The 27,146-nt window shown below is 39.3% G+C and overlaps 1 protein-coding gene across 1 annotated transcript in view; it reads right to left on the bottom strand.

Annotated features, from left to right (window-relative positions):
- LOC124277522 (guanylate cyclase soluble subunit beta-2-like) overlaps positions 1 to 8,722 on the bottom strand; it is a 47,734-nt gene extending 39,012 nt beyond the window's left edge. Inside the window, exons 1-2 of the mRNA XM_046713233.1 lie at positions 8,654 to 8,722; positions 7,873 to 7,946 (exon numbers count right to left, since the gene is read on the bottom strand). Of these exons, the coding sequence (XP_046569189.1) occupies positions 7,873 to 7,946; positions 8,654 to 8,722 (143 nt within the window). The remainder of the gene's footprint in view (positions 1 to 7,872; positions 7,947 to 8,653) is intronic.
- Between the last annotated feature and the right edge of the window lie 18,424 nt (positions 8,723 to 27,146).

Below are 27,146 nucleotides of genomic sequence, written 5' to 3'. Positions count from 1 at the left end.
GACACTACGTGTTTCTCAGATAATCCATCACCGACTAAACCCGTAGAAATTGTGATCAATAATTACACACGTTCAATAGCTTTGGTAGTCTGAGAATAATACAAATTTGAACAGTTTGGAACAGAGCTTTGAATGTGTTTTGTATTCTATCTTTAGACAATGGCTTTTCGATCTCTCATTAATTCTACAGCTGCTAAAACAAAGAATATATTGAACATAAAACATCAAATTCGATCAGGACAAAACGCAAATAGCATCCATAGGATTAGAGATAAAAGAAAAAGTACATATCTTAAGTAAAGGTCGAAGAGACGTACACTCTCAAAAAAGACCAAGCACTAGCTTACTCCGTAAAAACTTCCTATTTTATACAGTGTGTACCCAGACCAGAGGTTTCATCATGTCTCTTCCAAGGAACTAGTAATACGACTACCCTTTCAAATGAGTACACTAGTTGTCAAAGGAAACGTTACCCTCTTACCTTTATAAATCACTGAAAAACTATCAAAGATATTTTAGAAGGCTTTAGTTTACAAGAAAGCTTAACAACACAGCTTTATGCAAATTACGAAAGAAAATCTCAAATGCATTCATATTTGGGTGAAATTGTCCTTTATTCGTCCATGCCGAAATAAACCAATAATATTGATTTTGATGTCCAAAAGAAAGGTTGCAATAAAATTCTGCTTTGGTACAATGATAAACCATTTAAAGTCACCATGTTTCAACTATCAAGACAAGAAACAACGGTTGTAGAGTGTGTAGAATTGTAAACTAATCATTTCTATGATTTCAGTCTTTCAAAACATTTTCTGCTGATTTGCATCAGTGAAATCAAGTGAAACGTATCCTTGATATTGTGAAAAAATGTTTAGGAACATCTAAAATTATCTTTGTTGACATTTTTGCTTGAAAAAAGTAACATTTTTCCATTTTCTGTTTCCACATAGCAATATCAATCGCCAAAACGCAGCAATGTTCAAGCAGTATTTACATCCATTTCACATGTGGAATGAGTCTATAGGGTATAAAGAGAGCCTAGAATACATGATCTCATACACAAGTACGAGAAATATGCCACGAATAACAGCTGAAGGGAGAGAAAGAGCCATTGGATGGTGCAGATGGGGTCGACATACAATGCTGTTGCCAACGACCTCGGATGCCACCGTATCAGGGTTATAAGACTTATTCAGGGCTTCAGACAGACTGTGATCACCGTAGACAGACCAAGAAGTGGACGTCCACGCATCACAACGCCAGCTGAAGATAGGTACCTCCGTCATTAAGGAAGGAGGGTAACGTTTTTTTTGGCGTTAAGTGTATTCTGTTTGTTTGTCTCATAAGATATGAATCAGTACCTTCGCCACTTACTGAGAGACATTGCGTGGTCAACATAATATGAAGAAGTGTTTATAAGTGGATGTATCAAATTACATTGTTGGTTATGTATCATTTCTTTTCCAGTTGTACAGCCCCTTTAAGACCCACCCCCAAGGCGACTGAAGTAATGTCCCAGGCAGCAACCATTTCCAAGATTGTCGATCTGATTCAGAGCATTGGCTGGGGAAGAACCCAATCATTGACTCAAGTCACTGACCATCACCGAAATTAGCACTCCGTTGCCATATTACGGCTCAATTGGAATTGTCGTGGGATTGTGAACAGCTTTTGACCAGTCAATGGACACTGCTTCTGACCAGTCTTTGTGTAGGCACGAATTACCCATGTGTCGTACGCTGTCAATATTAGACAACAAATTACTGACTATATCGGATTCAAAGATAGTGGACCATTTCACGCATGCTTTGTCCCTCGCTAACCTAATGAGGTTCACTATAACACTCCAGTGCTTCCTTATTCCCCGTGACGTGATTTGTGCAAGATTTATACATCTACATTGAACAAGAAGAAGCTAAATGCTGAATAATCTATTAGTGCTTCCGGAGTCAAGTGGTTTCTTCAAGGGATGCCACTAGCGTACCATCATGTGTAATTCTTGCGTCTCGGTCAATATCAAAAGCTTGTTCGTCTGATAGTGAGTGATTAATTCGAGATCAGCCGGTGGAAGCTAATGGATATTTGGCCGCGTGGCTAGCCTCTGTGACGGCGGAGCCTTCTGAAGCATCCTTATTCAATACATCTTGAAGAAATATGTCAGATGATACATACATTGTGTCGTGTTAACGTTACGGCGTTGACGTTAATCGCCGTCTATAGCTTGTCATTTAAACATTACGCTGTTATAATCCTTTTGACTAACGCTTGCTTGTGAATTCATGTAACTTTTCTTGGATAAGCAAGACAGTCTCGTGCATCACCAGCTTGTAGGTTAAGCTGGTGAGAACTGATTTCAAATAATGTTGATATACCGAATTGAATGTTTTTTGTGAATAATGGCTCAACTGTCGTCACCAGTCAATCAGCATCATAAACGCGTGTGTAGTGTTACCTAAGAACATCGTACTAAAGTTATTGATGACTGTCGTGATGATGGTGACGATAATGATTATGCAAAGCATATCATTATCATCATCATCATCATCATTACGACAGTCGTCAATAAAAACAGCAAAGTGTTTTAAGTCTGTATAATAACCAGCACAACATATGCATTAAGGATTTATGCCGAATAGTGATAGTTTAAGAATGAATGATGATAAATATATGTCAGAACGTAATTTTATCATCATTGTCATCATCATTATCATCAATACCATCATGCGTGGATATAATTTCAGACTCACATTATCTAAATCTTTTTACCGGACCAATGGATTATTCTGCATTGTTTTGCTTTCTGGGATTCTTGAGGAGTATGCCATCCTTTAATTTCAGTTTTACCTGTCTTAAGTCACAGACGAAAACTACACCAATCCCATCAGAAGGAGACTGTGGGCTGCTGATCTGAGGATACGTCATCCGATTAGACGTTCCTTCACCACAGACAGCAGAAATGTCTGGCGTTTTGCAGTCACCAAGAAAGACGCAGCTTGAACACATATGGTGTAACGTTCATTTGTCTGATGAAAGTCGCTATCTTCAACACGTTACCGACGGCCGTTGTCGCGTATGGAGACGTCGTAACGAGGCAAATCACCACGAGATGACCCAATATTCAAGTTTTTGTGTATTCATCTCAGGTTGCAAGTAAATTACCAAAAAGTTCAGTTTTGCTTTTGTTTTAATCAAAGTAAAATATGTTACAATTACCATTTTATTAGGGGTTATTTGCGTTTAATAGCATATACAACATGTAGTGTTTATTTGGTGCACACGAGGTACTAATGTGTGCGCACAATGTAAGCATTTGCGGGATGTGAATATAAGGATGGAAATGTATATCGTGCACAAGTGTGTTGTACAAACGAAACTTATGCCTCGACTGCAGACGTGTCTAATCTGTCTGAAACCTACTGAGGGTCATGAATACCCGAGAACAGTAATTATATATTGTGCACTCGAGATGCTATAGTCTGTGCACAAGACACCAAACATTAATGTATATCATGCACACGAGATACTATTGAAGCACGACGTACACATGCTTCCCTGCACTCGGAATTTCTGTTGTCATAATCTGTGTTGGAACCCAGTTGCAACACCAGCTTCCGATTGCTCATTCACATAGTTTCATCGCTGGTTTATTTTACGCCCATTTGAATCTGTTCCAACAAATAATCAGGACCGTCTATTCTCTGGCGTTGATGTTTAATATTTATTCAGTTCCGTCAACACAACCCTTGGAAACTGCCTCAGAGGAACCCTTTCTTTAAACCATCATGCACCATGTGCCACTACAAATTAGATTATTATAATACAAAGATGTGGCTTACAATTGAATTGTTGAGTTGCCAATTTCAGGACAGATGTAATTGTTAAATTGACTGCCGTTGCTGAAAATGAGAGTTGATGGATTTAAATGATACAAGTGTTTGCACTAACATGACAATGTCTCCCCGCCGCTAAAGAAGAATGAAATATAACAAATTTACTAGTTTTGATCTTTTGGTCACATAAAACAGTAACTTTTGTGTGATGTAGTTTCTAGTCATGGTCACTTCTCAGAATCATGTCCTAACTCTGAAGATATTTCAGGAATATAGTAGATTTGAATGTATAGATGCAGATGCACATATCCACTGTCAGTATCAGTGTGTATTAAGTCTGGGACAGGTCCAAAGTTTCTACCCGGGTACCCCACCCCAATTACCCTACACTACCCTGATACCCGTTATGTTAATTCTTGACCTCAAATTTGTAAGAATGGTAATAAATTCTTCCTTCGGGGGTTAAACTTGGGTGCAACTTTTTATGGGATATCGCGTTTACATAAGTTTGAAAAGTGGACTCAAAGTGTGATGGTGACCTTGGAGATAAGGCCAAGGTCACCCAAATCGACTGGTATCTGCGTAATCTCTCAATGTAGGCTGTCACCAAATTTGAAGACATTGAGTACAACAGTTCATGAGATATCGCGTTAACAAGAATCGGGACGTACGGACGGACGCTGCTGAATACATAGTAAATAAAATAAAAATATGTACACAAGTGACTATGGCCAACAATAATAAGGACGGGAACACACGGCATATGCGGTAAGATAAGGACCTTTTGAATATCACAACTTCTGCATCTGTATCATTTGAAAAGTAGCCAAACTTTCAGAAATCGTGTTTTTCTTATTTTCCATATTACTAAGCATTAACTATAATAACTATAATTTACTCTGCCATCTGTTCGTGTGTACCAACAATCTGTGTAATTATAAAGTCTCAAATACGGAGATAGATTTATACTTTGGGACAAGAATCTCCTAATAATCCCAACCCAAGCCTGCCAAGTATCTTATACCAATCACCTGTCCTGTTTTTATTCGAACTCATCTCTGCAGGCTGAAAAATAGACTTGTTACTGTGAAAACAACGTTTCCTAATGATCGTGTGAGTTTAGACTGAAGTTTACACTTCGGCCAGAGTACTTTAATATATTAAATTTTCAAAATATTGATACATTACTGTAAATTATGTAAGTAGTTCGTTTGAGGCACTAAGCAAACTCATGGAATCCTGTTCGTGTATATGTTCCAGTCTAGCTAAGACAACCTGGTTATTATTGTAGGAAAATGATTTATAAGTAAAGACAAAAAATACATTTTGGGCTTCAAGAATTGTATTATTTCAGTAATCAAACAATTATTTATTTCTGATTGGAATACAGAAATGTAAAACCCCGTAATGTGATAATAAATTATACATGGTCATATGTAATCATTAATCAGTAAATATACAGCCATTCAAAAACAAAATACATCAACTTTCTCTTGAAAATTAAATATCATTTTTTATATTATTTCTGCATTGCACAAGTCTCTGCCAACGAATATTTTAGACACTCACCGAGTGGGGTTCTCACACCAACTCGTTTCTTAATCGCTGTGCTACAACCTCTTACCTCAGTCTGACACTACGTGTTTCTCGGATAATCCATCACCGACTAAAACCGTCGAGATTGCTATCAATATTCACACACGGTCAACAGCTTTGGTAGTCTAAGAATAATCCAAATTTGAACAGTTGGGGACCAGAGCTTTGGATGTGTTCTATATTCCATCTTTAGACAATTGTATTTCGGTCCTCATTAATTCTACAGAAGATCAAACAAAGAACATATTGAATATATTATAATCAAATTCGATCAGGACAAAACGCAAATACCACCCGTTGGATTGAAGCTAAACAAAAAGGTACATATCTTAAATGAAGGCTGAACAGAGATAAAAGACCAAGCATTAGCTTGCTCCGTAAAAACTTCCTGTTTATAAGCAGTGTTTCATTATATCTCTTCCAGAAAAATAGTAATACGACAACCATTTCAAATGAGTATTCTACTTGTGTGTCTCATAAGATATGAATCAGCACCTTCGACATTTACTGAGAGACATTGCTTGGTCAATATGATATGAAGAAAGTGGATGTATCAAATTACATTGTTGGTTGTGTATAATTTATTTTCCAGTTGTACAGCCCTTTAAGACATTTCTCCAAGGCGACTGAAGTAATGCACCAGGCATCAATCATTACGAGGTTGTCGATATGATTGAGCGCTACATTGGCTGGGAAAGAACCCAATCATTGACTCAAGTCACTCGCCATCACCGAAATTGGCACTCCGTTGCCATATTACGGCTTAATTGGAATTGCCATTGGATTATGAACAGCTTTTGACCAGTCAATGGACACTGCTTCTGACCAGTCTTTGTGTAGGCACGAATTACCCATGTGTCGTACCCTGTCAATATTAGGCAACAAATTACCGTTGATATCGGATTCGAAGGAAGTGGACCATTTCACGCATGTGAGAATATACATTGTCCTTCGTTTACCTAATGAGCTTCACTGCAATGCTCCAGCGCTTCCTTATTCCCCGTAACATGATTTGTGCAGGATTTATACATCTACATTGAACAAGAAGAAGCTAAATGCTGAATAATCTATTAGTGCTTCCGGAGTCAAGTGGTTTCTTCAAGGGATGCCTATGGCGGTCCATCATGTGTAATTCTTGCGTCTCGGTCAATATCAAAAGCTTGTTCGTCTGATAGTGAGTGATTAATACGAGATAAGCCGGAGGAAGCTAATGGGTTTTGGCCGCGTGGCTAGCCTCTGTGACGGCGGAGCCTTCTGAAGCATCCTTATTCAATACATCTTGAAGAAATATGTCAGATGATACATACATTGTGTCGTGTTAACGTTACGGCGTTGACGTTAATCGCCGTCTATAGCTTGTCATTTAAACATTACGCTGTTATAATCCTTTTGACTAACGCTTGCTTGTGAATTTATGTAACTTTTCTTGGATAAGCAACACAGACTCGCTCACGACCACGGCAGCTTCCGAGTTCAGTTGGTGAGAACTGATTTCAAGTGATGTCGATGTAAAAAGTTTTGTGAATAATGACAGGCTCTGAACTATCACCATCAGTCATTCATCATCGTTAACGCTTATATAATGTCGGTTATTATGCGGCCTTAAATAACCTTCGTGATATCGTTAATGATAACTATCGTGATGATGAACATTCCGATGCTGAAACTTCGACGTAATATTGGCAGATGTTGTCCGTGCGAAGGGTGGCTACACCAGGTACTGATGTGGTCATACAATCACAACCATCATTATTTGAAAACTGTGACAATAACATAGTTGTAGTCATGATGACCATACTTGCGCATTGTCGATTGTCGCGGATTTGTGTATTCATCTCAGTATGCAATTACTTTGTTACCAAAAATGAGCTTTGTTTTTGTTTTAATCACAGTAAAGCATATACAACAACATGGAGTGTTAAGGTATAAAAAGTGGGTGGTGCTTGATTAATGCCCATGCATCAACTCACACTGACTCGTGTTGATGTTGCAACGTTGTCATTAATCGCTTGTCAATAGCTTGCTATCATCATCGTCGTCGTCGTCGTCATCTCCGCCGTCATAGTCACCACAACGATCGCATATATAGACGTATGTTCAATATGCATGATACGTTTTACCTGATCTGACGATAACTGTGCATTGGCATGTTCATTCTCAACTCCCTGAGGACGTTACATACCAACTGTACCTTTCATTTGTCTGAAGGCACATAATGCTTTAACTAGTCAAGAGAACCATAACACGACTGTAAAAACAAAATCAAGCCGTTACTTTGGGGTCCCTAGAATAAATAATATCTTTTCCACTATTACCCAGATAGCATTCAGACGTTGGCCCATCGTTGGCAATGGTTTTGCCAACATTGCCAACGTTGGGCCAACGTCCGAATGCTATCTAGGTATATGGTACACTATATTTACAGAGCACAACACTCAATACTTACAGAACTCTCTGCCATATTTCCTTGCTAAATTTCTCCTGCAGCAATTCTCGAACCACACAATGAATCTGGCCGTACTGAAACAAAGAAACACACCATAACTTTATGTAAATCATATATATGTTTATGTATGGAAGTCACAGAACTCCGAAACATACAAGCTGACTTTATAAGACACCAGGCAGGAATATAGGACACATTATTCAATACATAATGGTTAACTTACATCGAGACCACTACCGACGCTGAAGTTTATTAGTGCTAACTTAACTCGTTTTTTTTTTAAATTTCTCCTTGCCGTTAGCCTGCTATGAAACGACATGGAACAAAAATACTTTTGGATACAATTTGTGCGGACAGCCTGGCTACCGATAAGACAAGATGCTGTTGTCACTGATTTTCAATCGAGTCTTTGCAGGTAAAATAGTAAGTCTCCATGGTCCCTATTATGGTGATCTACCTTCAGTTGTTGGCTATCAGTAGCCTGTTTTTATATTGTATCATAGTTCACACACAACTTCCAGTTTTGTCTCTTGGAAAGAGACCCAGCACATGCGATGAGGTAAAAGGAATAACTAAATGATTAAACTTGGAGCTTAAATTTTGAAAAATGTAACTGGAACACTCATTCGTCTTCAAGTTTCACAAGACAAATAACTAGCAAATAAAAAGTTTCTTGGTTTGCTAGATGTCCTGATGGAAATTGTTGTCTTTTCAATATTTATCTATCCAGCTCCGTGCACAGGTAAAAATGTCATATTTTAAGGCAGTAAATACTCCAAACCTCAAACCCATCCAATCCCAAGAATATCAAATGAACAAAGCACTGAGAAGACACATGCCACAGCTCCATGGTATCAGTACACACGACTATTCTAGGACTTTCAATAACATAAAAGACCCAGGCCATAATTACACCAGTTCAAACATCGTAAAAGTTCAGCGCATACTCTCTGGCAAATACATAGCATCCCCCTTCACAACTGACAATTATCCAGACGCTATTCAAAGACAGATTCCCCCTTGGCAACATCCGCAGTCACAAGCATCTCCCTTCTAAACGCCTATCCAAGAAGTCATCTTCCTGATCCAACATGCTCCTGTGAGGGCCACATGAAACCCTCAATCTAATTAGAAATGATCGGAAATTTTCGGAAATATTATCTTTCAAGGTAATTTTGTTTCTGATGCGTTCAAACGAACATTTCTACGAAAACTCCCAAATCGCATTTTTTCTGAAAACATTTCTCATCAACATTCAAGGCCTTGACTTTTTGTGTTAGATATGTAGAGTACAATTAACCTTAAGTTTCATGTATCGATGATTTGATGTCGTTCAATAAAGATAAAATTTCTTCCACAAGACTTCAGTTTTCCTATTGTCATATTTCTCTTTATGTCAAGCAGTATTATTTTCTATTAGCTTCAGTCTTTGTTGTCTTCGTTTCCCATCTGTTCAGGTATAACGACAAAGGCTTGATACTTTATGGATGGCAGCTTCTAGATTATTCTATAACGCGAATTAAACAGACCATAGGCCGTCTTCGTTGACATCAGGACCATCAACTGCAGCCTCCGTCGACATGAGAAGTACATCCAGGCCAGCAACCACCTCACATTCTTCAAGAGATCAAGACACCATACCCAAAGGTCTCAAACAGTATAATAGATAAATAAGTTGTAATCCATGAAGTATCTTGCCTTTATTGTTACTCAAGTTTGAAACAGTCAAAAAGCTGATTTTCAGATATATCTCACCATGTGAGGATCAAAAAGAGTTACAAATTTGATTGATCAGGGCTACGCTATTTAACGCTTTGTGGAGAATGCGTGAAGGAAATTTCCAACTTTGCGGTATGATTAGTCAACATAATCTCTCATACACTCTTTGTATTTAAGTTTGACCAAATGACCGAGTAAGTGAATGAGTTTAGTTTTACGCCGCTTTTAGCAATATTCTAGCGAAATATCACCAGGGGACACCAGAAAACGGCTTCACACATTGTACCCATGTGGGGAATCGAACCCGGGTCCTGGGCGTGACGAGCAATCGCTTTAACCACTAGGCCATATTACCAAATGTCCATGTGTGAACAATTGACCAGCGTTTGCAAGTGTTATGACGGATTTTCCCTCTGGGCAGGGTACGCTCATCTCTTCGCGAACGCCGGATATAATCAATAAATGATAGTGATCAAATACAAATGCTTATAAAGTAGTCTGAATGGTTCTGTGAAAACTGCTTTGGGCGGATTTTTTTATAATGGAAATATTTTTCCCTGTACTTTTGTCGTGTGCATTAGAAAAGCTACAACATCAAGGTTCCCACGGCCGTTTTGCACCTTATGTGCTGTAGTTGTGGAAACTCATTTAACTTTTGCAGTAATTAAGTGTTATTCTAATTACCCTAGTGTTCCAAGTTGCTCTGTAATGAAGACAGCGGTAGGAGCCGTGCCAATTTAGACTTGTGAGAGGTACACAAAGTACATGTACGTGATATACACTATATATAGTCCGTTTGGCTCAAAAGCGGACCGATGAATTGCAATCTAACTCGAAAACTAATGAACATATACACCTGGAACTTAATTAAGCACACACACACACACACACACACACACACACACACACACACACCCCACACACACACACACACATTTTCTGGATGATTAGAAACAAAACTTGCTGTAACTCTCTTACTATTCCAAAGATAGTGGAACCTTAGCTATTGTGAAACATACGATCTATTGGCAAATGAAAAACAAGACAATGATTCCAATACGTGTTGTTTTAATAGCGTAACCAATGTGATTTGGCCACTATTGATTCTTGATGAAAATAGTCACTGAACAAGTATGGTCGTAGCATTGTCATAGGCTGACAATTACAAGAAATGATGCACAAGGAATGTCACATGTTAACATCTGATGGGTCTGGCATAAGTATCGGGTGTATCCCCCACGTGCTTGGATGACAGCTTGAATCCTCCTCATCATGCTACTGGTAAACCTTCTGATACGATCAATTGGCAATTGCCGCCATTCTTCATGCAAAGCAGCTTCCAGTTGTGCAAGATGCTGGAGAGGGGGTTCTCTCAACCTCACACGGCGTCCAAGAAAGTCCCAGATGTGCTCCAAAGGATTCAAATCGGGGCTCATTGCTGGCCAAGGTAATGTTATGATAGCCTCATTCTGGAGATGTGCGGTCACAGCACGTGAACGATGCGGCCTGGCGTTGTCATCCATGAACATCGGGTGAGTAGCCAACGGGTTGTTGTCAAAGTGAGGCACGACAACTGGATGGGGAATATCCCGGATGTACTGCTGACCATCAAGATTTCCTCGGACAGTCACCATTTGAAGTTTACAGTCGTGTGAAAGACAACTCCAGATCATAACCGATCCTCCACCATAAGGAACAGTAGGGTGGATATTCCTGGGCACGTAAGCAGTGTTTTTATGCCTCCACACTCTCATTCGACCATCTGTAACGTGGAGGAGGTACCTGCTCTCATCTAACCAGTGGACCATGCTCCATGTCCTCAGGTTCCACTGGCGACGGGCCATACACCACTCCAGACGTCGTCCCTTATGGAGATCAGACAGAGCAGGACGTTTGATGACTCTTCTGGACCTCATACCAAGTGCCCTAAGGCGATTTCAGACGGTTCTGGTGGATAGTTGTCTGTAGGGTAACCACAGGTGCTTCAAAACCGAACTTGTGGCAAAGGGTTCTCGCCTTACCAGACGTGCCAGGCTGCGATCATCACGGGCCGTTGTCTTCCTGGGTTGTCCAGGCCTTGGACGATCTCTCACATCTGTCATCTGATGTTTTCGGACAAGTCGGCTGATGACCGAAAGACTGTAGCCCAGTTGTCGTCCAATAGCTTTGAAGGACATGCCTGTTGCATGCATGCCGACAATTTGCCACCTTAGTGCTTCAGAAAGTCTTCTCGCCATTTCAGTATTCATTAATGGAGACAGTTACAAATTTGTCTGCTTTTATACCCATAAATTGCATGTCAGAGAAACTGAATTTTGGGAAAAGTGTGGGTTGTATGCTTCACGTGCACAAGGGATGCGTTGTGACGAGTGCAAAGGAACTGAAACACCTTTTTAGACTACTAGAGATGTGTTGTAATACAGAGATATCATTCATGTTTAACGATGGTTAACAGTTGCTCTACTATCATGAAATATATCAGGGGGTGCTTAATTAAGTTCCAGGTGTATATATTACTCAATGAAACGGTGATCATAATCAAAACATCAGACCAACTCCGCGAGTTTCTTTGCAGAATTTATGCCCTAATAATAAAAAAGTTGTTTAACAAACTATCATTAAAATATTTACACAGTTCACTATTTGTTACGAGGGAGGAGTGCAAAGACAAGGAACAGCCAGGTGTGCGAGAAAGGATGGAGACAGCACAGGTAAATGAATAACTTTGTCGGCACTTGTGCTCGTGCTTCTCGCACCCCTGGCTGCCCCTTTCTCTGCACTCCTCCCTCGTAACAAATAGTGAACTGTGTCTTGAAACTCTTTTCGAGAAACACCTAGTATCATCACTTATTTTCTATCTATTCACATTCTAGTTTGCTCTTTACACCATTGAAATATGTATCATTTGATAATCCAGGTTGAAAATTATCTCACACTGACATTTTACATTTGTTTTGATTTGAACATTATTGACCAATCGTTTCATATTACAAACTAAACATGACTTTTTCTGTCCATGGATGTGCATTGAAGGGCGAATTGCTGCGTTTATCAAACATAGGTATTATCAGCTACCACTGGCAAAGCTGCATTAGTTGAAAGTGTCCAAATGGTTACATATGAAACAATGCGCCAAAAATTATACAGCAGTGATTACATCACCAAGCAAGGGAAGTTGTTCGGGAATTGACCAAAATTCCGTCCGGAATGGCTGATTCCCAAATCTACCAGACAGCCAATTAACTTCCGTCAAGCATTGGGATTAATTACTGAAGTATGGCTGTGTTCCTTCCAAATGAAGTTTCCCATACACAAATTGATTTACCCCTTGTCATTGCATATGATAGATATCTATATTTCTAAATTGGTGCTGACGTGCGTGGTGTCAATAATTATGATTTTGGTGTGTATGCATATATGTTTTCCGAACCAATCGGACGATCATGAAATATGAAGGTTATGAAAGGTTTTCAGAAGAATGATCAGCTTTGAAAAACTATTGCCAGAGTAGGACTGTTTTCAGAACCAAACGCTGACGTCCCCAACTCTCAAACAACATTGTCTAAGTAGTACGGGCAATGTAATATTCACCCGTGGACGTTGGTCGCGGGTCCTTCCTGATTTCGAACTTCATTAAAAGGTCGTCATGCGCACGGTATCTACTCTTGCTTTAATGTTATATATAAATCAAGCTGGGACCAGACAACCCAGTGATTGATATCCTGAACAGATCTACACAGCTGGAACACGCACTAACCAAGTTAGAGAGCCTGCCCACCCGATCCCGTTACTCGCCTTTTACGACAAGCATGGGTTGCTGGAGACCAATTCTCATGGGTTTTCTAACAGGAGTCAGGACAACTGGAATCCAGCGTGCTGAAACCTTTGCCCATCATTCCATAGAATGTTCTCAAGTCTCTCACGAGAGATGTCTTCTGTATTTGCTATGTGCCGGGTCGCTATTAGTGGTAGACCATCCATAATCATATAATGTATTTCATCAACATTTTCATTCGTGTTGGCATTATGGGGTCATCTAGAAGGCCCTCTGTTCCCTTCTTCAACTCCGCTTCACACCTCTTCACACTGGCAGAGGAAGGAACATCATTATCTAACTTTGAAACCGTGAATTCGACCCTTTAGCTGGAGAAACATGAAGACAGCGTGTATCCAGGGTGTTCTGTTTCCACCAAAAGAGAATACACCGTCATTTTCATGCTTGCATTGATGAGCCACCTCTAAGCATAAAAAGTAATGCACAGATGGGATAAGCGGAATTAATGTGCGGCACGTTCTTCCATAGAATGTTTGTCGTCAATTCCTATCTTTGTTTTAAAGCTTAAATTATTTCTTATCAAGTATATCTCGTGATCCCCTACTTGTTTTATAGAGCATATATACAATCGGTAATGGGTATACCATGTATGTAAATCATACTTATTTCGGTCACCCTTAAATTTTGTCTATTTTCGAATGTGATGGATAGCTCCATCTAAATGCCGCTGCCTTCACAAAACAACTATATATTGTTATATAATAGGACCAGAAATCATTGAGAATTTTAGGAATGTGTTTAATTGGATTTCTAGTTTGAACAACCTTGACCAGCTATCAAGTGCTTGGTTTCATTCATAAGAGACAACTCCGTTAATCCTTTTTCATTAGTTTGTGAAGAGTTATCCCCCTTTGTTTACTTGCTAGCAGACGACATTTTCAGTGATCCTCAGTATGGATGATTTAGAGAAGAGGAAGTTGATTTTAGAGTATTATAACAAGGGCATCAGATCAGCTAAAGTGATTTCAAGTAGAACAGGCATCCCTTTGTTCACAGTTTATCGTGTTTTGAAAAATATTGCAAATGGATATGGCATTGAGCACCAGGGAGGCGCAGGTAGGCCCAGAAAATTGACTGTCGGTGACAGGAGGCGGCTTGGTATTCTTGTTTCTAAAAACAAACGAAGGAGTTTAGGAAACTTAAGGCTCGATATTATTGATATAGGAACTGTGGTTGTCTGTAAGGAGACAATTACAACTGAGCTGCATGCAATGGGTTGGCAGAAAAGTCGAGGAATTCCATCACCGATCATGAAACATGAACAAAAGGAGCGAAGGTTGAACTGGTGCTTACAGCATAGAAATTTTAACTGGGACAATGTGATTTTCTCAGATGAAATTTCTGTGTTGCTGTTTCCCACTGAAATTCTAGACCAAACAAACTGAAAAACCTTTGTATCAGAGCCCAAGGTACAGTCCGAAATTTAACGTGTGGGGTGGCATATCTGTGTTAGGGGCACCGCCCCTCTGTGTATTTGAAGGGAATATGAACAGTGAGCGGTACACAGATATTCTCGACTTCCATCTGCTCACGTTTTCTATGGATATGTTTGGATTTTGCAGCAGGACAACGACCAAAAAAATCGTTCAAAGCATTCACAGGCCTGGTTTCGGACCCAAAATATGACATTATTAGATTGGCCAAGCTATATCCCTGACCTAAATCCAATAGAAAATGTTTGGGGACTTATGAAGGAAAGTGTCAATAAGAAAAATCTGACAAATATTGCTGAAATGAAAGAAGAGGTGGTCCGATATTGGGACAGCATGGACTACGACTTTCTAACTTTTTTGATCAGTAGTATGCCCCGCCGCATTGAAGCCTGCATTGCTGTCCATGGTGACTTGACAAAATACTCACTGTTCACCTGTCTTTAAATCTTGAGTTATGTTCTGCTAATATTCACATTTAAGACGTGAGTAATGAGTGAAAAAGAATTAAAAAATTACAATCTTAAATTCTCAATAATTTCTGGTTGTACTGTATATAGTATGTACATTTGGTCCTCCGTAACCAGTGCTTGTCGTAAGAGGAGACCAACGGTACCGGGTGGTCAGGTTTCCTGACTTGGTCGACCCGTGAAGATGCGAGTTAGAATTGGTCTTCAGCAACGCATGCTTGTCGTAAGAGGTGACTAAAGGGATCGGGTGGTCAGGCTCACTGACGTGGTTGACACATACCATCGTATCCCAACTGCGTAGATAGATGTTCATGCTGTTGATCACTGGATTGCCTGGTGCAGGCTCGATTATTTACAGACCGCCGCCATACAGCTGGAATATTGCTGAGTGCGGCGTTAAACAACCAACCAACTAACCAACCAACCTTCAACGTTAATGTGTTTAACTTCCTACCTCAACCATTACCTCGTCCAGCAGTGCACAGAAGAAGTGGCCTTCAAACAATGTCAAATACATGATTGTTAATCTGTTTCAACATTGCAGCAAAGTTACTTTGACGTTTGAACTCTTTCAGCTCATTTCGACATATTTCAAAAGACAACAGTGAAAGGTTTTTCCGTCAATTCAGATTTGTGGTCCCTGAGGGTACTGTAGTAAAATCGTAGAACAACTGTATTTGTTTCTGTGCTTTCATGTTTATATTAGTCTGTCACGTTTCAAAGAAAGTGTTTTGTTTAATGACTTCATCAGCCCAAGGCTGACAACGTGAAACCCCACGAATCAATAACAAGCATGAGTTCAATCGTATATAGAATTGACTGTAAAAAGGCAACCCCTGTGAATGATCCAACGCGACTATAGAGTACATTGTAAACCATGAACACGCTCGGGGTGTATACTCATTTGGAAGTCCTTAAATATTTAATTCCAGACAGGCGCTTCTTCTTTGAGGCAGGTGTTCAAATTTTTCGCAGATTGTTTTTAGCAAGGTTTTTCAAGTGCTTTTCTAACCTATTGCATCCAGTCAAACGAATGACGAGGCGTTTAATCAACACATGTATGTGTTTAGATGGGGTATATTTTTTTCTGTTTTTCGGTTAATCAAGCAGTTTTTCGAGACCGGGCAGATTCGGGGTAAGCGTTTATTCAATTAAGTACGGTATGTGTACCAGTTAAAGGTGGACATCAAGCGTTCATTCTCCCTGGAGGCGTGCATTATATTACTATTCAATGCGTCACTGACCTTTACCAAAAATAACCCTCCTGTGGTAGAGATTAAGCTAAAGTAATTTGAAGAAAACGAATTCATTTGTGACGTATATATATCAGTTGTTTTCGGTTGTCCTGACTTTGTTTATCGTTATATATTTAGAAAACAGCTAAGTAAGGTTTTAATGATTTAAAAAAAAAAAAATTTGATGACGCGAAAACTGGAAACGTCGATAAAGGGGCACGAATCTCCATGTGGCTTGTCTCAGAATAACACGAGTGATGACGAATGTAATTAAAGGACACTCACTCACATATCAATATCTCAATTTGTTATAGTTGATGTGCAAACGTGGTGTACTTCATTGTTGAGTAATTGTGTACGGCGCCACAATATATTTTTGTATCCTTTAAGCGGGCCAAAAAAATGTGTTTGTTGGTTCGAATTCCAGATTCATGCTGATCATATTTCTATATTTGTCAATATCAAGCTTGTAAATTTCACCAATGTCGTATACACTAGCAATATTCGAGCAATATCACGGCGGGGGACACCAGAAATGGGCTTCACACATTTTATCCATGTGGGGATTCGAACTCGGGTCTTCGGCGTGAAGAGCGGACGTTTTAACCACTGGGCTACCCTACCGTCCCCATATGTGTTCGTATCACTGCATCTTTGAAACATTTTTTTTTCATGTGAGTCGTGAAGAAGATGAGGCACACTGCGGTTCTGCATTCAGGATATTGGAGATGCGCTTTATATCCCATTTTCCCATTTTCCCTCATAACACTTAAAGCCAGTTTGCCATTTTTTTCTTCATCAATGTAAATTCCGTCTTCTACGTAGAAGCCGTGAGCATAACTTCAGGTTAACTGTTTGTCATTCCAAGCGACAATTTCCGCTTTTACTGCCAAACTCCTATACAAGCAATCCCCTTCAGTACGTAATGCGTGTTCATAATGAGACAAAAACTCATTGTGAGAACAACTTTGTTATTCCGTTGAAAACTAATGAAAAAAAGTCGATAAAAATCATGAATCATGTTTTATACTACAATGCATTGTGGTAAGACCTAGAGGCGATGAGAATAAGAGTATGGACCTTGCGATGTTATCCTTGTCCTTGTCCCGCACCTGTTGTCTTTGACTACTGTCTGTGTTTACGTGTAAATTTGCATTTGTTTGACATGTTCAGTTCCCGCACCTGTTCTGTCTTTCACTACTGTCTGTGTTAACGTGTAAATTTGTATTTGTTTGACATGTTCAGTTCCCGCACCTGTTGTCTTTGACTACCGTCTGTGTTTTCGTGTAAATTTGTATTTGTTTGACATGTTCAGTTCCCGCACCTGTTGTCTTTGACTACCGTCTGTGTTTACGTGTAAATTTGCATTTGTTTGACATGTTCAGTTCCCGCACCTGTTGTCTTTGACTACCGTCTGTGTTTACGTGTAAATTTGTATTTGTTTGACATGTTCTGCTCCCGCACCTGTTGTCTTTGACAACCGTCTGTGTTTACGTGTAAAGTTGCATTTGTTTGACATGTTCAGTTCCCGCACCTGTTGTCTTTGACTACCGTCTGTGTTTACGTGTAAATTTGCATTTGTTTGACATGTTCAGTTCCCGCACCTGTTGTCTTTGACTACCGTCTGTGTTTACGTGTAAAGTTGCATTTGTTTGACATGTTCTGTTCCTGCACCTGTTGTCTTTGACCACCGTCTGTGCACGTGTTTACGTGTAAAGTTGCATTTGTTTGACATGTTCTGCTCCCGCACCTGTTGTCTTTGACAACTGTCTGTGTTAACTTGTTAATTTGTATAATTTCATTGAAATGTTCTGTTCAACCCGCACCTGCTGTCTCTCTTAAAGGTCAGTGTAAACGTGCTAATTTGTTACATTTGCACGACATGTTCTGTTCATCACACAATGCTGACTTCCTCAAAGTATTTCTCTGTATTAACATATTAATTATGTTATCTTGCTAATTTGTATAATTCGTTTCAAATAGTCTGCTCATCATGCATATCCTGTGTCCTTCTCCACGGTCGGTGCTAGCGTGTTAAATGATATATTTTAGTGTGTCATTAACCAGTCAGTTTGTGTAATTTGATTGAAATGTATCGCACACCTGCCCTGTCAACTTTAAGGATCTGATTTCACCTGCTGATTTGAAACATTTGTTTGAAGTGATCAAAACGCTCCTTCTCTGTTTATCTCCACTGTCTGTGTTAACATGTTGATTAGTATAATTGTTTGAAATGTCGTGTCAGCTAAACAGGTGAACTTTATTTGTACATCCAGGAATATAGGAGAGTGTTTCCCGTTTTGTATGCCAGAATTGTTTATTGTCTTCGGTTTTCCAAGTAAAGTGTGTTGTGCCTGATGATGTTCAGTTGGGAACTCTACAATTGGATTTGTGCTAGAATTGGTCGGGGAAATTTGGAAGGTACCACGTGGTGCTGGTCCAAGAGTCTTCTGCGTCAGAGTGTATTTTAGCAATTCTTTTGCGTATGGGGAGAGCTGGCTGTTGGTTCTCGTCTCACATGAGATCTCAAGTTATCTGAGGATCAGCATTACGTGTGATGGTCATTATACCTGCCTGTGCCAATAGTTGCAAGTTGGATTAGTGCTGCTGAGAGGTGAATATTAGCAGCATTTCTTTTATTGCTACACTGCTCTTGTACTATATTACCTTTGACTTTATACTGCCACTCCGTTTTGTACTACCATAGTAATACTTTTGTAGTGATTAGTATTGATTTAAAAACTTAGCTAATTTTAAAATACAATTCTAATTTCATCATATTTCTTTCTTGTTTAGTTCTTTTACGGGTTGAGTCCCGGTAAACTTTGAGTTACGACGTAGGAATCAACACCGAACAACCAGTTTATCTTCCTCGTTTGGCAATTAAAGATTTGAAAATTCAGATTGCCTGAAATTGTTATAAGTTCTCTACAACTTTTCTAGTGAAGAAATACTTTCGATATCACAGTAGTGTCGTTAAAAAAATATGAATTGATTTTATTATTTGTTTCAACAATTACCTCACATCGCGTCTAAAGTAATAATACATAGACTGAGACTCAATTTTCGATAAGATCATTTTTTAATGGCAAATATTTTCCTAGGAACAATTGAGTCTGGATGTTTAAAAAGGAGTTTTATATTGCATGTGATAGAAGAAAATTGAATTTGGGAAAGATTTCCTCATTTCGAACAAGATAAAGACATATTGAAGATTTTGATGGAACAATATCCATAGTATCATTCCTAATGTATGAAACGTGGTACTGCAATAAAACAACTTTGAAATCTATTGTCAAAGTTGCACACATCTCCAGTGTCAGTTATTAGCAACACGCCATCTGCCACAAGAAAACATCCAAAGAAAGACGTTGTAAGTCCGAATTGTTCTGACAATTCACCTTGATTAGTCATCAAATAGCTCGGAGGTCATAATCAGAGGAAAACTCTTCTAAAACCGGTATTATTCCATTATACGAGTGTACGAAATCATCAATTACTGATGTTACCAGGTTTTCAGGAATGAGCGTATCCTGCACCACAGAAGGCACCTGTAATATACACACGCAAAGGCAGGTCAACTGTGTTCAGCTGACAACAAAGTCAAATGAGGGAATCGCTTCGGACATGGAGGGGTCAAAATAGAATTGTTATGGTGCGCTAGTGACATATGGTCCCCGGGGAGTTGAGATTAATAATACGATTTGCCGCTGAGATTGACATCCAACGATCGAGGGAAAAATACCAGCGCCTTGAGCATGTAATAGCTGCGTGGATATGTGCGCTATATAAATATCCTATAATAATAATAATAGCCAGAAATAGGCTTCACACATTGTACGCATTCGGGTAATCGAACCCGGGTCTACAGTGTGACAGGCGAACGCCTAATCACGTGGCTACCCCAACCAGATCTGGATGAAATTCTATATACCTTAAGACTACACTGGTCAATATGGGATCTCTACGAATACCATCAGATTGTACTGGCAGATACATGGTCCATACAAAATACCATAAAATAGCACTTACCATTTATCTTGGCTGGTACTGAGAGCACAGGTACTTGGGTATTAAGGTACTCCCAACCATGTATGAAGAGATCACTGGCCACTGATATAGTCCAGGAGTTGCACTGTCACATATCACAGGTTCCCATGTCACAGAACGGAACGATCAAGCCTTGTCTGAAACAAATGATGCATAACGATTAGCAACCTGGTCGTGTTTGTAACATCAGTTCTGTTACCGGACCTATCAGTTGACAAGTCTAAACATCTAATCTTGAACCTTGGGTAATATTCCAGCAATATCACGACGGAGGACACCTGAAATGAGCTTACACATTGTACCAATGTAGGGAATGGAACCCGGAGTGACGGACGAACGTTAAAACCAGAGGGCTAGCCCATGATCCCTTCTAATGTATGTAACTCACAATACATAAGCGTGTACCTTATGAAATATAGAGATCTGAGATTCCAAATTTGATGGTCTAAACTATCCTCAAAGATACGCTGTCTTAGCATGGAGAATCTCTTTTTGCATGGTTCTTACATATGACTGTATCAAGGGCTTCCCTTTCTACTCTCCTACCACAACCATGTCGTATTTGCATATCGCTTGGTCGCTTAATTAAATTTTTGTAACCATTCACATCTCACTAATTGATTTGTTAAGATCATTACCAATGTGTCGGAGCAAGTCCCTGAACTAATCGTGCCAATTGCTTGTTATGTTTTCTTACTGTCGTGATTTGCATGGCAATGATTACTTCACTTACTGAGCAACAATTTCCCATTTTTTCCTGACTTCGCATGATGATTCTAAGAGACACAAAGGGTGCCAGCATTTTAAATCTTGGGTGAGTGAATGTGGTTTTACGCCGTTGCAATATTCCAGCAGTATCACGGCGGAAGGCACCACTCATGGGTTTCAGGCATTTTGAGACCTTAAGACCGGAAGCGTGAAAAAAACTCTAATGCTGTGTTCTATCTACGCTTCTGAGAGACCCACGTTTAGAAGCACGCCAGTCATACTTCTGTCTTATCACATAATATAGGTATCTCTAATTCGTTGCAGTATGTTTAGAAACCAACATTTGGTACCATTTGTCACAGAAGTAGACAGACACATATTTTAGGGGGAAATTGTAGTGTGCTTTTCATGCCTTTGATGGAGCGCTGCAACAATACAGTGGACCACGCCTTATCATGAATATACAATGCAATTTAGAGAATTGTCAAATGTAACATATTTATGTTATATTTGGGATTACACCTTCACAGTAAAACGCAAATTCTAGTACTTTAGAAAGGTAAACAAAGTACGTGATCTAAACCACTGGTTGGCAGCCTTTCCTTTTAACGTAGAAGCTGCGATGGCTGGGTGGGTTAGACCGCTGACTTTGTGTGCTGGCGATGAGCTCTGAGAGCCTGGGTTCGCATCACGGATTGCACTCCGCTGTTGGAAGTAAACGCTACTGACATGGGCACATTGGCAACTCTGATAACATCAGCATTCTTAGCGTTTTATCAGAACACACTCATAACGTTTATTGACAGCTGATAGAAAAAATCAAATTAAATCCTTGAAATATAATTTATTTAATTTAAAATGATCAACAGCAAATCTAGCTTTTATATCACAGAATAGTCAGACACAAAAATGACTTTCATTGGTTCAGTAAACAGAGTAGAACTTCTGGGCTTCAAGACGTCCTTTGTCATCAAGCTAGGCATCTAGGGAATAACGCAATCCAGATCTCTTTAAGAACAGTGTCATTCCAGAAAATATATGGCAGACATTCATAGGGATTTATCAAATATGACACATATGAAGGCTTTTCTAATATCATGACTTTCACATGGTATTTTATTGCTTCTCTTCGAAAGGCAACGTTTGCTCTTCCGGCAGCAACCGTCTCCGTGGTGTAGTGGTTAGAGCGTCCGCCCGGAGAGCGGAAAGTCGCGGATTCGATCCCCGACCGCGTCATACCAAAAGACGTTAAAATATGGTACTTGTTGGTCCCTGCCTGGCGCTCGGCATTATTGGGTACAACAAGGGCTGGTCGGCTCGGAGTCAGTATAATGTGTCTGAGTGGGGTATTCATGCTTCACTGCGGCATAGTATCTCAGTGGGCTAGCAGTCTGGGCTAGTACAAGCAGCCGCACATACACATACACACGCATGCACGTCGTCATATGAGCTAAATATTCTCAAGCACGACGTTAAACCCAATTTCACCTCATCTCACCTCTTCCGGCAGCACACAGATATTCTTTACAGGGCACTTCATGTCATCTTTGATTTTCAGCCAAATCATTTTCATCACTATCTTGCCATTTACGACCTATGGCATCTGTTTCTGCAGACTCGAAATATAACTCATGATCTTGACGTTTTGAATTGTTAAAGTGTCACCATGGACAAGTCTGACAAAATTAACTCAACATTTTTTGTCTCCCCCTATTAACACTGTCAGGATAAAACATTTGATCGATATGTCATTGACGTTTCTCGTAAATCAAGTTGTTGATACTCTTATATTTTGTATGAAATACAATCAAAGATCTCAGGAAACAATTTCTTTTGTCCCCTCGTGTATCGTATTATTTCATGACCCATGGCAATTTGAAACATTATATATCTTTCGTCAGAAGCTGATAGATTATGTGTCCGGAATTAACGTTGCTAAATCCCTTCAAAGCTTGAGTGACGAACCGTAATTCCTTCGATCCCGTCGGTTGGTATCAAGTTAATTCCCGTGCATAGGATTGGCGGCAACAGCACAAATCTGTCACAACCTCATCCTGATTACAATGCACAGTCTCATCTTGACGACAACACATGATCTCTCCTAATTGTTACTGTCGCCCCATTCGAGAAACATTCCGTCTCCCGTGAGTCCGGCATGTCGAATTGACGACATTATTGCAGAAATGGACACAATGTCCAGGGAAAACTGGGAATGTTCGCTACAGGAACCTCCACACATTTATTCATTATGGGATATTAATCTTTTACAATGATTTGATAATCTGGACATATTTTAACATAATTTGTTCGTTCGGATTATTTCACAAATAAAGACACTTTCCGTTATACGGATTCGATTCGTGGTGTCGTTTAAACAAACCAAAGCGAAATTATTATTTATTCTATTTCTTCCTCTGGACATAAAAGTACATTAAGTCCTTTCTTCCAGTTTCCGTATACAACAGTAGCAATAGTAGCAGTAGCTATTTTCGTCGTCGTCGTCGTCGTCTTCTTCGTAGTAGCAGTTGTAGTAGTAGTAGTAGTAGTAGTAGTAGAAGTAGTAATAGTAGTGAGTGATTTTAGTTGTGCGCCGCTTTTAGCAATATTCTAGCAATATCACGGCGCGGGGGGGAGCTTTGGGTTGTCACCACAAATGGGCTTCACACATTGTACCCATCTGAATCAAATACATCACCATCCAATAACCACTTTTTTTGTTTATTTCAGTTTAACCACAACCAAACAAAGGTGTACACGCGATAATCTCTTGGCAATCTCAATATGAATAAATTGATCAGATGTTATTGATTTGGGATGGTCTTTTCCTTTGTTAGTTTAATATAATCATATTTTCTATTTCATTTATTTTGTTTAACAATACCTTCCATAATGAGATCATTTGAACCAAAATAGACACATTTGAAAATTATATGTTTCGGAGATAAACGCTAACTAAAGCAAGGGCTTCGGAATTGGATTCAGCAGAAAATAGGAAATACTGACATCTCCATATCATTCTTTAAACAACGATTAAACGATACTTTAACTCAAGACTGGCACTCCTCCTTATATTCAAGCAATAAGTGTTCAACCTACAGATATTTCAGATCCATGCTAAACGTTGAAGCATATCTGACACTTGACCTGTCCCTTCAACTACGCAGAATATTGGCTAAATTCCGATGTTCCAACTTTAAAATAGAAATCGAACTAGGCCGACATAACAATATTCCGAGGGAAGAAAGATTATGCAAGAGATGCAAGAAAAATAGCATTCATGTCATCGAAGACGAGCTCCATGTGTTAGTAAAGTGCCCATCATACAGTGAACTGAGGAAAGACTTATCTAAAACCATTCTATTTACAAAATCCAACAATGAACATACTAAAATCTCTGCTACAAGCAACTGGAAAAACTGCTTTGCTTTTCTTCTAAAGTTACACGCCTTATTTAAAAAATCAGAATTAAAGCATGCTGTATATCTATTTCGTGTGTATAAATGTATTTTTGGCCAATGGCCTTATGCTGAAATAAATCTGTCTGTCTGTCTGTAAAGCAAGGGAGATAATCCTCTGTCTATAAATATACAACTTCTTTCGCGACGTTTCGGTAAAGCAACTAACACTGTTGTCAAACAAGTGATGATGTTATTATAGTATGCATGTACGTATGTACAACGGTGTACCATACGTTTATGACTGACTGACTGACTGAGTTTGGTTTTACGCCGCTTTTAGCAATATTCCAGCAACATCACGGCGGGGGACACCAGAAATGGGCTTCACACATTGTACCCATGTGGGGATTCGAACCCGGTCTTAGGCGTGACGAGCCAACGCTTTAACCACTAGGCTACCCCACCGCCCCCATACGTTTATGAACACACATGACATCTCCTGTTTAATGATAAATTAGTTGTTGAAAATGAATAATGCTAGTCAAAATCACGACGTTCCGAGATGTAGTTATCGTTCTTATTTCACGTCACGTGACACTTCCTGTCGTCTGCTCGGTGTTTTCAGCCGATATCCGTCCGTAAGGGAAACTCACTAGATTTGTCGACACAGATCAGAAAAACTATTTGCTGCAAAATATCGAGAAGGTAAAAACTATCTGAAATTGCCTGGGAACTAGATTACCACTGAACAGTGTTTATTCAACAGTAAAAACATTTCTTGAACAGAAAATGCAACGAGAAGTAGGCGCCGTCGATTAACAACGCCTCAACACACAAAGAAATCTTTTGATGTGGGTAAAAAATTATAGAACTGCTTCTTTTACTGAAATTACTTGTAAATTTAATGAAATATGTACAACATCAGTCTTGACTATTCCCAGAAATACATTCTGTTTGGTGTCAAGGGGAAAATAGCTGCGAAAATTATATGAATGGATCACTGAAAATGAGTAATGACACCAGGTGTTCATGGAAAGAGTAACAATATCCTGCCCTACCATAGCACCCGCCATTCACAGATTTTGCTTTAAAGTGGAAATATAAGTTTTTGCCTGAGCACTGCTGCTCTGCGGACAATACTGTGTCCAAACGGGCAACTCAGGGGAGATTTGTGGAAGAAAATAAGATGTGAACATAAGAGACAGACCAAAGGGTAAACCATGGTTGTTTGGTTGTTGTTTAACGCCGCACTCAGCAATATTCCAGCTATATGACGGTGGTATGTAAATAATCAAGTCTGGACCAGACAATCCAATGATCACGCAATTGTGATACGATGACATGTGTCAACCAAGTCAGCGAGCCTGACCGCCTGATCCCCTTAGTCGCCTCTTCCGACAAGCATGGGTTACTGAAGACCAATTCTTACTCGGATCTCCACGGGTAGACGTCAGCCATGTTTCTTCATAAACTTATGAGAGGAAGCTGTAGGTAGCACATGCTTTACAGTAGGGGCATGGTCTTCATGCAGGGCAGTTGGTTCCCCAAGTTAGTGGAGAAATTCATCTTCGATGTAACTATATATATATATATATATATATTCGATGTAACCATATATATATATATATATATATATTATATATATATATGGTTACATCGAAGATAAATTCATCCACTAACTTGGGGAACTCAGAAAATGAATATATATATATATATATATATATATATATATATATATGCATATATATATATATATAACATTGCCAACCAATATTGCTGTAAAGCATGTGCAAATATCGTGCGTGTGACCAGCTGCGTGTTGGTGTAAAGTTGTGTTAAAAATTCGTCAATTTTCACTGAGTTTCATAATTTATTGAACCCATGACAACAATGTTTTCAATGTTACAGTTTCGTTTTACAATACATCAGTTCATGTGTAAACAGTACCTTTAGACAGAATGGAATATTTTGCAAAATCTAGTTTACAACAGTTGCCTGAAGTAAGTGGCTACATTTACACTAGTGAGTCTAAACTTTTGATGGGTAGGATATTTTCAGTATGCATGTGATATCTCCATAGAATAATATTCCTCGTTCATCATACCAATTTCTAAATGGCATTTAAAGAAGATAAATAGCTTGTTTGTAACGTTAGTATACTCTCTGGTACAATGACTAAAGTAAAATACCCAGGTATGGTAACGCGATACTCTCTCACCGTAATGTAGTGTCGGGTACAATGCAATTACCAGATAAATCACATCTATAATGACGTCACCGTTCGTGTCCCCGCATCCGTTATTCAATATGGCGTTACGAAGACGATAGTTACAGCCACTTAACAGATAATAGCAGCAGCATCCATCTAAGATTGAAAAATACCCTCGACCCGTTCGACACCATAGTTTGTCTCTATATATTGTTTCGGT

Source organism: Haliotis rubra, unplaced genomic scaffold, assembly GCF_003918875.1.
Source record: "Haliotis rubra isolate DU_JTF1 unplaced genomic scaffold, ASM391887v1 Scf222, whole genome shotgun sequence".
Classification (NCBI taxonomy): Eukaryota; Metazoa; Mollusca; class Gastropoda; order Lepetellida; family Haliotidae; genus Haliotis; species Haliotis rubra.
The sequence above is the reverse complement of the archived record's forward strand: the minus strand, read 5'-3'. Positions and strand labels throughout refer to the sequence as shown.